The sequence below is a fragment of the Rhincodon typus genome, chromosome 21, assembly GCF_021869965.1.
Source record: "Rhincodon typus isolate 14 chromosome 21, sRhiTyp1.1, whole genome shotgun sequence".
In the NCBI taxonomy this organism is placed as follows: Eukaryota; Metazoa; Chordata; class Chondrichthyes; order Orectolobiformes; family Rhincodontidae; genus Rhincodon; species Rhincodon typus.
The window spans coordinates 12225287-12238513 of NC_063352.1; the positions used below are offsets into that span (position 1 = coordinate 12225287).

The window sequence follows — 13227 nt, forward strand, 5'->3', positions numbered from 1 at the left end:
AGGAGGGTGGGATTCAGGAATTGAGCTCGATGATCAGCTGTCAACATACTGAATGGCAGAGCAGGCTCAATGGACTGAATGGCCTACTCCTTCTCCGATTTTCTACATTTTATATAGATCTCATCAGCTAGGTATTCAGTTTGGTTGATGGCTCTCCTGTGAAGTACCTTGACTTATATCAAAAGGTGCTATACAAATAATTTGTTGTAGCTTCTGTGATTCTTTCAAGAGAGACATTTAGCTGTAAGTTTCAACAAACCATATCCATTTTGTTATGGGGTTGAAACAGCAGTAGGTGACCCAGTGATGAAGCATTTGAGAGGAACTGCGAATGAACTGAAGCCAAATCATTAGAATTCAAGAAAACGTGAAGTGCAAAACAAGCTGAAGAGCATAATCTGTAAAAGTTTTAGTAAAAACAGGTTTATTTCTTCACTCCCAAGTGTAATCCAGCATTATTGACCTTTATATTTGACTTCAGATTTTTGATAAATTGTTCCGTACAGTTAGGTGAGTTTGGACTCTTGAGATTGTCCTTAGGAGTGGTCAGTGCCAGTGGGAAAATATCCTTCATTTGTACAATGGAAAGAATCCTTCAGCTGCTATGTTATTGTATCCACTTGTTCCAGTTTGGTTCATGTGGGAAGACTTTGCCGAGTCTTAAAACACAGTCTATGGTAGGTTCATAAAAAACAGTAAAACGCTCTGACAATTTACAATGCTGCATCTCAGTAGCACTCGTGGGAGTAGAGAACAGGGACACAGGCTTGGTTTTGGTTAAGTAGCGCTTCCTAACGCAGCCGACAGTCTCCAGAGCCTGCAGATGAGAACAGAAATTCAAAATGAGCAAACTCCATTTCAACATTTAAAGCAGAAATTTAAGTTGAATTCCCAGTTAATAATGGGGAGTAGAAATATTACAGCATGAAATTAAGACACTGTTGGAAGCAGAAGACAGCTGTAACCCCAACTTGCGAGAAAACAGAAATGCTAGAAATTCAAACGCTGATCTTGCAGTATTTGTAATGATAGTTCTGGGCTGAGCCTTTGGTGGCTCCAATCAAATAACCGACGGTAAAATAAAGTTCAGCTTGTAGGTGTTTCACCAACTACGTGATGGTGAACAATCTTTTCAACAAAGATCACTTTTTTTTCTGCAGGGTTGTGACTGCATTCTAGTTCTACAGGATTGGCTCATCTCTAAAGCACTTCTCTAAATGACCATTGCCTTAAAAAACAGTTGTGATGTGGAGGTGCTGGTGTTGAACAGGGATAGACAAAGTCAGAGGTCACATGCCACCAGGTTACAGTCTCGAGCATGCGCTTTCCTCCACTTCACCTGATGAAGGAGCAGTGCTCCGAAAGCTTGTGATTTCAAATAAACCTTTCGGAATATAACCTGATGCCGTGTGACCTCTGACTTTAAACGAAGTTGGCAAAGTTATGGAATAATAAATCGACTTTTACACAACATCTGCCTGATGGAGTTTTCCAAACAGCTATAAATGGTAATACTCAAGGGTTTACAAATGTACAACTCAGTGGTTAGCACTGCTGCCTCACAGCGCCAGGGATTCGGGTTCAATTCCACCCTTGGGCAACTGTCTGTCTGTGTGGAGTCTGCACATTCTCCCGGTGTCTGCGTGGGTTTCCTCCGGGTGCTCCGGTTTTCTCCCACAGTCCAAAGATGGGCAGGTTGGCTGTGCTAAATTGCCCGTAGTGTTCAGGGATGTGTAGCTTAGGTGAGTTATAAGGGGATGGGTCTGGGTGGGATGCTCCAAGGGTCGGTTGGACTTGTTGGGCCGAAGGGCCTGTTTCCACACTGCAGGGATTCTATGATTCTATGATTCAAGCAAACCAATTTGTTTCTGAACATAAGCTGAAGGATTGAAGAATATTTCCTTAACTAGATGTCTCTGATCTAAATCCATCTTGCAGATAAGTCAAGGCCCTATGTCCAGTGTCTAAGGGGGACATAAAAATCCAAGGACATATTTCAAAAAATAGCAGGGGAGTTATCCCATGTCCTTGCCAATATTTATTTCTCTATCAACATCACCTTCTCAATAACACATCGCTGTCAATGGGAACTTGCTGCGTGAAAACCTACATTTCCCACGTCACAACATTTACAAGATTTAAAAAAGCGTTCCACTGGCTATAAAGCAGTTTCAGGTGCCTGGAGATTTGGAAGAATGCTAGAAAAATGCAATTCTTCCACTTAGTTTGCTCCTAAAATCGGCTGATATAGGCTCCTCCCCCACATCAAGGATGACTTTTCAAAATTCTCTTCATGAAAACACTGGATTCTTTGGCTGCTAGTTAAGGCAACGTGGAATCCAAAAATAAAACTGCCACCAAATTGAAACTAAAAAACATACAAGTACGGAAACAGCCTTACAAATGTCCTGGAAGCCCAATTATCAGTTGACATCTAGAAGACTCAGATGATTAATAATGGAAACAGGTAGATAATAAAACAAAAGCCCACATCATGTATAGGAATGCAACTAAATCCAATACAATTAAATTCAGTTCAAGTTTCAGGTGCTGTAACTAATTTACCTTCTCATTGGCAGGAGTTAATAGCATATTTGGCAATGAAGCTGCAATTTATGCAAAAATTCTAATTAGGAAAGAGAATCCACTGCAAATCACACTATACTCATATGCAAAATTAAACCACATTTACCTGCAATATTTCCAGGACAATGACAGGCTGCAGTACAGCATTATAATAACTTAACAGTTTCTGTTCTGTGATCCCAGGTTTTGTCATAATATGATATAGCATGGCTTCTATCATTCCTTTACAGACAGGTTTATTCAGACTTCCATCAACAATCCTCCAGGGATGGCAGACAAAACTAATCTGTTCATATTCACTGCAAGATTCAACCAAAATGTAGTTATTCAATTAAAATCATGGCTTCTGCAAAGACTATCAGCATTATCAGTGTGATCAGCCTGTGATTATTAGCGTTAAAAGGAAATAATTGAGATGGAGTTGACCATTAGCACTTTCACTTCCAGAACCAGGGTTCAAACCAATCTCACACACTGATCCGATAAAAGCTTCTCTGAGTCACCCTTTCTGGGAGAGGTCAAAACGTTACAGGAGATGTGGACTGCTTCAATTCTGTTGATCACAGGTCTGAATCCAGGGTGCAAAGCTGTCTACATTTCAGCTTTAAATGGCAATTTTAGTTTGGGAGGACATGAGAGAACGGGTTAAGGAAAATAAGACGTCAGTGTAATGGCAGACATTTTTCTGTGGTTGTGCCGAGAAATTGGAGGGTGAAATGTTTTGCATTTAGCTCATTCTACTCTTGACCATACTACCCAATACTCACATGATCATAAAGGATACAAAAATTCCTCTGATCCCCAGCACAGATACTGGCTTGCAGGACAAGTCAGGAGCAATGCAGAATTTTCACATGCATTGGCCACATAATGAAATCTGAATTTCAACTTCTCTGGATGAAACTCTGATTGAGTGGCTCAGACAACGTAACAGCTGCATGTATTTCAAGGCATCAGCATTCCACTAGACAGGTCCTATCTATTGAAAAGCGGTGTTTTAGACCCTATCATTAAGTTATACTATCACCTGAGTGCCTTCTCTGACACTGGAGAAACCCATCATTGGACCTCGTCTCTAAAAAGGCATTTGATAACATGTCACATCAAAGGTTGCTGCATAGGTCACAGGGGGTACCAATGTCAAATGTGGATCAAGGATTGGTTAACTAACAGGAAACAAAGTAATGATAAATGGATATTTTTTGGGATGGCAAGCTATAATTAGTAGAGTGGTACAGGGATCAGTGCTGGGGCTTCAACTATTTACAAATCATAGATTTGATTTGGGTGAGGCAACTGAACATATGGTTGGTAAATTTGCTGATGACATCAATAGGATAGGTAGGAGATTCAGTTGTCAAGAGGAGGCAGAGAAACATTATAGAAAGATTAAATGAGTGGGCAAAAAATTGACTGATGTAGTACAATGTGGTTAAAGGAGAGCTTATCCATTTGGGCAGGAAGAATAGAAAAGCATTTAAAATGGAAAGAGATTGCAGAATTCGGTGGTACAGAGGGATGTGAATACCCTGGTACATGGATGACAAAAAGTCAGAATGCAGGCCCATTAAATGATTAGGAAGGTAAATTAAATATTATTGCTTATTGCAAGGAGAATGGAATATAGAAGTAGGTTCACTGGAGTTCTATAGGGCATTAGTGAGATGATTTCTGAAATACTCTGTACAGTAAGAGAAGTAGTTATGTTATGGTATTTTCGTTTGACTACTAATCCAGAGACCCAGGCAATGTTCTGGGAACCCAGGTTCAAGTCCTGCCATAGCAGATAGTGGATTTTGAATTTAATAAAAATTCAATAAGAACCTAATAATGACATGGAACTGGTGTCAATTGTTGGAAAAGCCAATTTAGTTCACTAATATTCATTAGGGAAAGGAACTGGTGTGGCCTACTGTGATCCCAGACCCACAACAATGTGGTTGACTTTTAACTGCCCTCTGGGAAATTAGGGATGCCCAGTAAATGCCATCTAATCTGTGATGAATTGAATGAATTTGAACAAGTCTGGTCTCCTTATATGAAAACAATTGCCTTAGAAGCAGTTCACAGTAGGTTCACTCAATTCATTGCTGGGCTGAAGGGCTTATCTAATGAAGAAACACTTTGGGCATTTGGAAGGTGACCTTATTGAAACATCAGAGATCTGAGGGAACTAGGTAGGGTATATTTCAGGAACATCCTTCCTCTTGTACAGGAGATTAAAGTGAGGGGGCATCATTTGAAATAAAAGGAAAACCTCTTACTCTTAAGACAGAGATGAGGAGAGATTTCTGAGGGTTATTAGAGAATGGAATTCACCCTGAAGGTGGAGGAGGCTGAGTCTTTAAATTATTCGAGGCTGAGTTAGGTAGACTTTTGATAGACAGGAGAGTCAAGGGTATGTGGTGCAGACCGCAAAGTGGACTTGAGACCACAATCAGATCAGCAATGATCTTAATTGAATGGTGGAGCATATTCGAAGGGCTAAGTAATCTACTCTTGCTCCCAAGTCCTGTGTTTCTATGTATCACCTTCTGACAGTGTGATTGGCAAGGTTGGTAAGATGCCACATTTGGACTTGGCCTGAGATTCTGACACGTGGAGCAAGGCACAAAAATCACTACTCAATGTGTTAGAATTTCCCCGAGTGGTTACATTTCACAGCCTGTGTTATAGCTTGAAGTTGACAGCCCAATCATTTGGGTCACTTCATCTTGATCCAAATGAATTTTTTGATCAGGACTAGATTCAGCACAAATGCATTTTCTTTTAGTGTAAGTGTACAAAAGCCATTTCAGTTTTCTGATCAAATGTTTTCTTCCCTTCAATTAACAGGGAAACACTGCTACTTACCTTTCTGATTGGGTTTGCGCTGTGTTTTCCACCTTGACATTCTCAACTGTATCGTCTCCTAAAGAGAAAGATTAAAGTCAATTTAAAATGAGAGTTCCCCCTTGCAAAGAAAAAAGCCCAAATGCACTCATATGATTCGTAATTAAGGACACACAAATGCAATTCTGATTTTATCTATTCATGCAATATTAATAAATTAAAATCAGGAATTGAATATTTCCTGGTTTCTATTACCCATATGTAACAAAAGGGAAAGTATACATGTGTTAACACAATAATTTGGCATTTGAGCACTGAACAGAGAATAAGGAGGGACCTGAGCAGTTCCAAAAGGCAGAGCATAAACGGCACCTAGCAAGACAGTTATTGGATGTCATTTTTTCAGGGCTTTGTCAAGTCAGTTGTTGAAACAATTCAGCCTAGTGCCTTTGGATTGGGAAAGCTAACCAATGAAACAGAAACATTAGAGTCGTAGAGTTGTGGAGAACAGAAATAGGCCTTTCAGCCCACCATGTCTATGCTGACCAACAAACACCCAAACTGCACTAATCCCATCTATCTGCACTTGGTCCATAGCCTACTATGGCCGGGCATTTTAAGCACTCATCCAGATGCTTCTTAAATGTTGTGAATTTACCTGCCTCCATCACCTTCTCAGGCAGTATGTTCCATATTTCTACCACCCTCTTGGTGGAACAAAAATTTTCTCAGAGCTCCTCTAAACACCTCACCTTTAAACTTACGCCCTCTGGACTTAGACACGTCTGCCATAGGGCAAAGATTCTCACGAGCTACTGTATTTATGACTCTCATCATTTTGTATACTTCAAAGCAGATCCCACCCCCACTCCAAGGCAAACAAAACCAGCCTATCCAGTCTCTCCCCATAACGGAGACTTTTCATCCCAGGCAACATCCTGCTGAATTTCCTCTGTACCTTCTCCAGTGCAATGTCACATTTCATTGGGAGGTTTAAATAAGATCAGCACTTTAGTATGTCCCTTTTCTGTATTACTCCTGTAAATCCAGCTCGTCCTGCAAAGTGTGCTAGACAATTACAATAAATGTGTAATTGGGCTGTAGACTAGTTAAAGGTATTACCATCGCTGTACAAGTTACAAGCATGCAAATGAATAGCAAAGCAAATGATTTCTTAAACTTGGTGACATAGAAACTGGTTGAAGAAGGACAAAAGACAAAAACAAAGCTCTGCTCTACCATTCGTTTCCAAAATGTATATTTTGTCTGAATTTTGAAACCTTGGTGAAAAGAGCAGGCAGCCTGTCAATTACCCAGAAAACTGCAGTTCATCAAGTTATGAACCTCAGATCATCCCCCATCTCCTGTGGAGATCATGTAGCTGATACCCTGTTTGAGGTTAGGATTGGAATGACAACAGGATGTGGATCATAATTGTACTCCTACCACATTACTCATGGATCTCTATGATGACTCATGGACAGTTCTGTGATCCCATTCTGTTAAGTATTTTAATATTCTGATTACTGGCGAATAATATATTAAAGAGGTAAAAAAGATACAAACATTACTACTACAAATGCAAGGAAAGTTTCTCTTTTCTCACCCCTCCACCAACAATACCACAAGAGACAAAGCTTACTGGCAAACAGCACTGCAAAAGACAGTCAACTGAACATTACCAAAGGCTGGGCTAGTTTTAAGTAATAATGTTTAATGTTAACTTGCACTTCAACACAGTGCAGATTTTGTGCTCTAAGCTCTGAAGATAAGGAGTTACCTTCGCCCTGAAGCTTGGACCTGTCTTGATTCTTGCTTACATGAAGACTTTCGTCTAGTTGTAAATGGTCCTCTGGACCCGCTGTAGAATTAGTTTCCTGAAGCTGAGCTTGTCCATCTGCAGGTGGAATGGCTTCATTCTGATGCTCACTCACTGCGGATGTGTGTTGGGAAGATCTCAGATGGTTGTTTCCAACTGCTTCTGTGGATGGTTCACCTGGTGGCCTAGATGCAGAAAGGATGTTTGAATCTTTAATGTTATACGAAGAGGTAAACAGCTCACTGTTTTCACCTTTACTCTGATCTCCATCCTGACCATGTTCAGAATCTGCCTCTCCTGGTCTACTTGCTTGTTCCAGAGATTTAGTTTGTTTCTGCCCCATGTGAGGTCGAGGCAAGCTGGCTTCTGCCTCACCCACAGTGCTGACTACAGGCTGTCCCCTGACTGAGGAATCACAGCTCAACTTGGAAGACTCAACTTCTTGACGAGGCATTTTACTAGGAAGCTCATGCTCAAGTATTTCATTTTCAACTTCTTCAATGGTCCTTTTTCTACTTCCAGTCAGGACAGCTTCATTCTGTACAGTAGTGGACTCCAGTCTGTGCTGCTCAATTTCTGTCTCCACATTAGTCATGTTGGGATTAGGTTTTATATTGTCTTGGTGTCCTTCAGTGTCCTCTGTACTTTCTGCTATGATGTTTGCACTGGATTCTGGATGGTTTATCTCTGTACTACCTTTGGAACCCACATCCACAGGACTCTCTGACCCAGTTTTGATACTTTTCTGTACGTGGAATGGATGAAGCAGCCATGGGTTAGCGTGGGTTATGGAAACCAGTCGTGCTGCTGAGCCACCAACTTCCACCATTTGATCCAACGCAATCAAATCCTGAAACGTGGGAAGACAACATTGTGCTGAGTTACGCTTCAAGAACAATTGGAAAAAAATAACATTCAATCTGTTGACAAATTATAAAACCACCCTTTGACAAATGAGCTGCAAATCTCACCCAACGTTTTAATCTGTAAAGAATGCTCGCAATTTCTGAAATTATTTAAACTGATTTTTCTGTGCCACTACCTACTATACTTTTGTTTGCCTAGGTCTGGAAAGCTCTCCTTAAATCTTTCCTTTTAAGAAAAAGACTTATTATATAACCCTTATCGCAACCACCAGATGTCTCAAACAGCTTTACAGTAAATGGAATAGTTGAATTGTAGTAACTGTTGCAATGTAGGAAACAGGGTCACTAATTTGCTTGCAATAAATTCCCACAAACAAAAAGGAACAGATAATTTGTTCTTATGCTGTTGATTGAGAAATAACTATTGACTAGGTCACCAGGGAGAACTCCCCTGCTCCAATGGGAACTTTTACATGCACTCAAGCAGATTGATGAAGCCTCAGCTTAATGTCTTCCCTCACAGACAGTATCTTATACGTTAGTGTTGCAAAGTGTCATCGCTGAAAGTGCTCAAATCTTGGAATCGGATTTGAACTCAGTACTCCGAGTTGCATGGTTTTATCAACTGAGCCATGGCTGACATAGCTAAAACAGTACTTAGAGGTTTATCAAATTTTTGGACATCTGTTCTAGAAGCTCCTTATCCTAAAGCCTTTTAGGAAATCTGACTATGTTAAAAGGTGCTGCATACTTCAAGTTGCTGCAGTTTTATGGGAGTGTCTATCTTTGGCCTAGTTGACATTATCAGGATTCTTGCAAAACTGAAACAAACAGTGTCCTAAGTAAATATTACTAAAAAGAGACACAAAATTGAAGCTTTTCACTCTACACTCAACCTTAGCTAGCTGATTAACTGCAGAGCAGGCAGCTACACTCTGACCACTCAGGGTATTGCCATGGCAAATGTAGCAGGGATTGGTAGTCTCACAGAAGTACCATTTATTTAGTCACATGGTCTCATGAACTTAGCGATTTGTGCAGTTGCGTTCAGTTTTAACTCTACGATGTACACACAAATAGATGGTATAGCCATGGGATTCCCCTCTTGGCCCAGCTCTTTTGAACGTCTTTCTTGGTTACCACAAGAAGTACCTTTGATAGAATGACAATGAACCTCCTACCCCTCTCATACTTCTGAGATTGAGCCCTCTTCAGAGCTCCTGAAGAGTCATTGTTGACTTGAAATGTTAACTGTTTTTCTCTCTCCACCAGTGCACCCAGATCTGCTGAATTTCTCCAGCATTCACTGCGTTTGTCACACTCTTGACTTATGCTTTGTAAGTGTAGACAGGCTTTGGAAAGTCAGAGGGAAGAGTTACATACGGACTAGGATTTCTTTATACTAGAAACATTTAGTCACGAACATGACCCTGAAGACCATATTTTGTATTTAAAACAAACCTGCAGATACTGCTTTAAAGTCTTGGTTCTTCCATTTTGTACCTCCTCATACTGAACAAAGTTCTTGCCTAGTTCCACTGTCTCAATCCCAAAGGAAGAGCAGGCTTCAACTTCACTAGCAATTTCCAGAACAGCCGTAAGGTCCTCAGGACTGTACTGGAGTTCCTCTACAAATCGCTTTTGAATGTTCTCTCCAACATATGCATCAGTGCTGGGCCTCAACAGTTTTGTGAATGAGCTAGGAAGAGCATCTGGCCCCGAAGCAGTTTGGAACAAAACAGCTGAACCTGGTTTGAGAGAGTCCAGGGTGTTAAAAGTAGTCAGAGTTTAACTGCACTTATCAAAACAATTTCTGCAGAAACATGAACCCTTCAGAAACAGGTTGTTTTGGAGAAAAATAACATGTAACATTAGATTCTGAAAGAAATAAATAAACTCCAGAATAAAATTGCTCAAAAGAAGTGATCTAAATGCGACATTACGAATATGACTGCAAGAACTGTAGTGAGAAAAACCACACTATCTCAGACAACCCACTGGATCGTGAAGTTGGTGCTGCTGGTATCATTCTTTTGTACCAGCACGGCACTGAAACAGGAAGTGGGTGGCCCCCCCCAACTATGCCATTCTCTGTTTCAATCACCACTCTGCCAGCTGTCCCCTTACAGCATCACTTGCTACTTACCACTCCACTCGCTACCTGTTTATTGACAGGCAGTGTCCAGTGGAGGCCAAGAAACAAAACTCAACAATATATATTTATTGCAATAGTTCCAACCAGGCAGAAGAGGATATTTAGAGATAGTAGGAACTGCAGATGCTGGAGAATCTGAGATAACAAGGTGTAGAGCTGGATGAACACAGCAGGCCAAGCAGTATCAGAGCAGCAGGAAGGCTGACGTTTCGGGCCTAGACCCTTCTTCAGAAATGGGGGAGGGGAAGGGGGTTCTGAAATAAACAGGGAGAGAGGGGGAGGTGGATAGAAGATGGATAGAGGAGAGGATAGGTGGAGAGGAGACAGACAGGTCGAAGAGGCGGGGATGGAGCCAGTAAAGGTGAGTGTAGGTGGGGAGTTAAGGAGGAGATAGGTCAGTCCAGGGAGGAAGGACAGGTCAAGGGGGCGGGATGAGGTTAGTAGGTAGGAGATGGGGGTTGGGCTTGAGGTGGGAGGAGGGGATAGGTGGGAGGAAGGACAGGTTAGGGAGGTGGGGACGAGCTGGGCTGGTTTTGGGATGTGGGAGGGGGAGGGGAGATTTTGAAGCTTGTGAAGTCCACATTGATACCATTGGGCTGAAGGGTTCCCAAGCGGAATATGAGTTGCTGTTCCTGCAACCTTCGGTTGGCATTGTTGTGGCACTGCAGGAGGCCCAGGATGGACATGTCGTCTGAGGAATGGGAGGGGGAGTTGAAATGGTTCGCGACTGGGAGGTGCAGTTGTTTACTGCGAACCGAGCGTAGGTGTTCTGCCAAGCAGTCCCCAAGCCTCCGCTTGGTTTCCCCGATGTAGAGGATGCAGTATACCACATTAGCAGATGTGCAAGTGAACATCTGCTTGATGTGGAAAGTCTTCTTGGGGCTTGGGATGGGGGTGAGGGGGGAGGTGTAGGGGCAGGTGTAGCACTTCCTGCGGTTGCAGGGAAAAGTGCCGGGTGTGGTGGAGCTGGAGGGGAGTGTGGAGTGGACAAGGGAGTCACGGAGAGAGTGGTCCCTCTGGACAGCAGATAAGGGTGGGGAGGGAAAAATGTCTTTGGTGGTGGGGTCGGATTGCAGATGGCGGAAGTGTCGGAGGATGATGCGTTGGATCCGGAGGTTGGTGGGGTGGTACGTGAGGACGAGGGGGATTCTGTTTTGGTTGTTATTGCGGGGAGGGGGTGTGAGGGATGAGCTGCGGGAAATGCGGGAGACACGGTCGAGGGCGTTCTCGACCACTGAGGGTGGGAAGTTGCGGTCCTTGAAAAACGAGGACATCTGAGATGTACAGGAGTGGAATGCCTCATCCTGGGAGCAGATGCGGTGGAGGCGAAGGAATTGGGAATAGGGGATGGCATTTTTGCAGGAAGGTGGGTGGGAGGAACTGTATTCTAAGGAGTCAGTTTAAAAACACTCAGTTGTTGAGTTTGAACAATGATATACAGTCTTCACTGCATGATCCTGCTATACAACATTTTCACGGACAAAATATAGAACATACACTTTCCCACAGGATGCAGTAAATTCTTACTGCTACTAACTTTTCATCATAATTAGATTATTTCAGTTGATTCAGTGTATCCTCTGAAGCAAGAAAACTTCAAAGCTTTTGCAATTCTGTTTGATAAATGTTACTAACACATCTGATTCCACCTGTCTCTACACCTTCACATGTTGCAAATGCAGTTGCTGGTTTGCTGAGGTAAAACTGGCATTTTAATGCTCGGATCAGATGATAACCCTCAGAATGCACAACATTTACAGCAATACCGTTATTAAAGCATTCCCTTCCCCTGAACCTGAGCATGGAACATTAGAACTTTATTTAAGCCTCACGTGCATGGGGTGAAAAGTTAAGTACGGAGTCAGAAACAACTGCTTAGAGAAGTGAGGAAAATAGATATGTGCATACATTAGGATGACAGCGAGACATTATTGAAATTGACAGATTGAATTGCTAAGTCGAGACAAGAAATAACAGTCTAAAAGGTGATGACTCACTGTCAGGGGTGCTCAAACATCCATGGACTGGTGTTGAGCGGACTTTTAACCTCACTTGACACGAGTTGACTACAATGTTGTCATTGGGGTTGAGGTTACGTGTACTAACAATGCCTGGTGCATAATAACCTCTCATCAGCAGGTAATTCGTATGCGAAGCTTGAGGAGCCTTCACTTCAAATTTGGGTTTGTTCCCAGTTTCGTCCAGATCATCATCCTCATAATCATCAATGCCTTCCTTACCCAACCTAAAAACACAAAGGAGAGTTTAAACAATCCTCCTCTTATAACCATCCAAGTGAGAATCAAACCACTGTATTTGAGCTGGTGCAAGAAAAGCATTTTGGAACAAGAAAAATCAAAATTGAGGGACAAATCTACCCAGTAATCAGTTCACACTTTAGCCCATTTCTTACTCCCTCCCATTATTTTTACCTGAATTTGTGAAATGGCAAAAATGACCAAAGTGTGTCCACAATAATAAAACAAAAAGAAAATGAAAGATTAATACATTTCCATATCAAACATACTCATTAAGCCACACACTTAAATTCTCTACATGTTGTCTATATCTGTAGCTGGTAGCATTGGGTTATTTGGCCAATATTTTGCACAGAGGTTTTGGGGTTAGAGGATGTGACAGACAACAATTAGAATGACCATATCCCTTTACCTTTTTATAACTTCATTATCTACAAGGGTGCTGTCCACAACCACAATCTGCTCAGGTATTGAGACATGGAAAGAGAGCAGACCAAGGATAAACAAGGATATTGTAGCTACACAGTAGCCGCCATTTCCATCCAAAGGATAGGTGACCATTTCTGTCTCAACGGGCGTCTCTTTATCCTGGAATGAAAAGGTGTTGGGGAGATCTGCCTTGCCTGCATTCTTCAACTTTTGAACAAAACGATGTGACTCCGCACAAATGTTGCTGGGAAATCGCCACATGAAGTTCCTGTAACAAATTAT

General features: G+C 41.9%; 1 protein-coding gene across 4 annotated transcripts in view; it reads right to left on the reverse strand.

Moving 5' to 3' along the window:
- Positions 1–407: 407 nt before the first annotated feature.
- The window catches only part of LOC109922756 (general transcription factor 3C polypeptide 1), a 59528-nt gene continuing 46708 nt past the window's right edge, over positions 408–13227 (reverse strand). For all 4 annotated transcript variants that reach the window (XM_048609449.1, XM_020522804.2, XM_048609451.1 and 1 more), the window contains exons 31-37: positions 12929–13213; positions 12256–12503; positions 9565–9851; positions 7199–8087; positions 5440–5497; positions 2693–2885; positions 408–817 (exon numbers count right to left, since the gene is read on the reverse strand). In XM_048609449.1, coding sequence (XP_048465406.1) covers positions 608–817; positions 2693–2885; positions 5440–5497; positions 7199–8087; positions 9565–9851; positions 12256–12503; positions 12929–13213 — 2170 coding nt within the window. In that variant the 3' untranslated portion in view covers positions 408–607. The remainder of the gene's footprint in view (positions 818–2692; positions 2886–5439; positions 5498–7198; positions 8088–9564; positions 9852–12255; positions 12504–12928; positions 13214–13227) is intronic.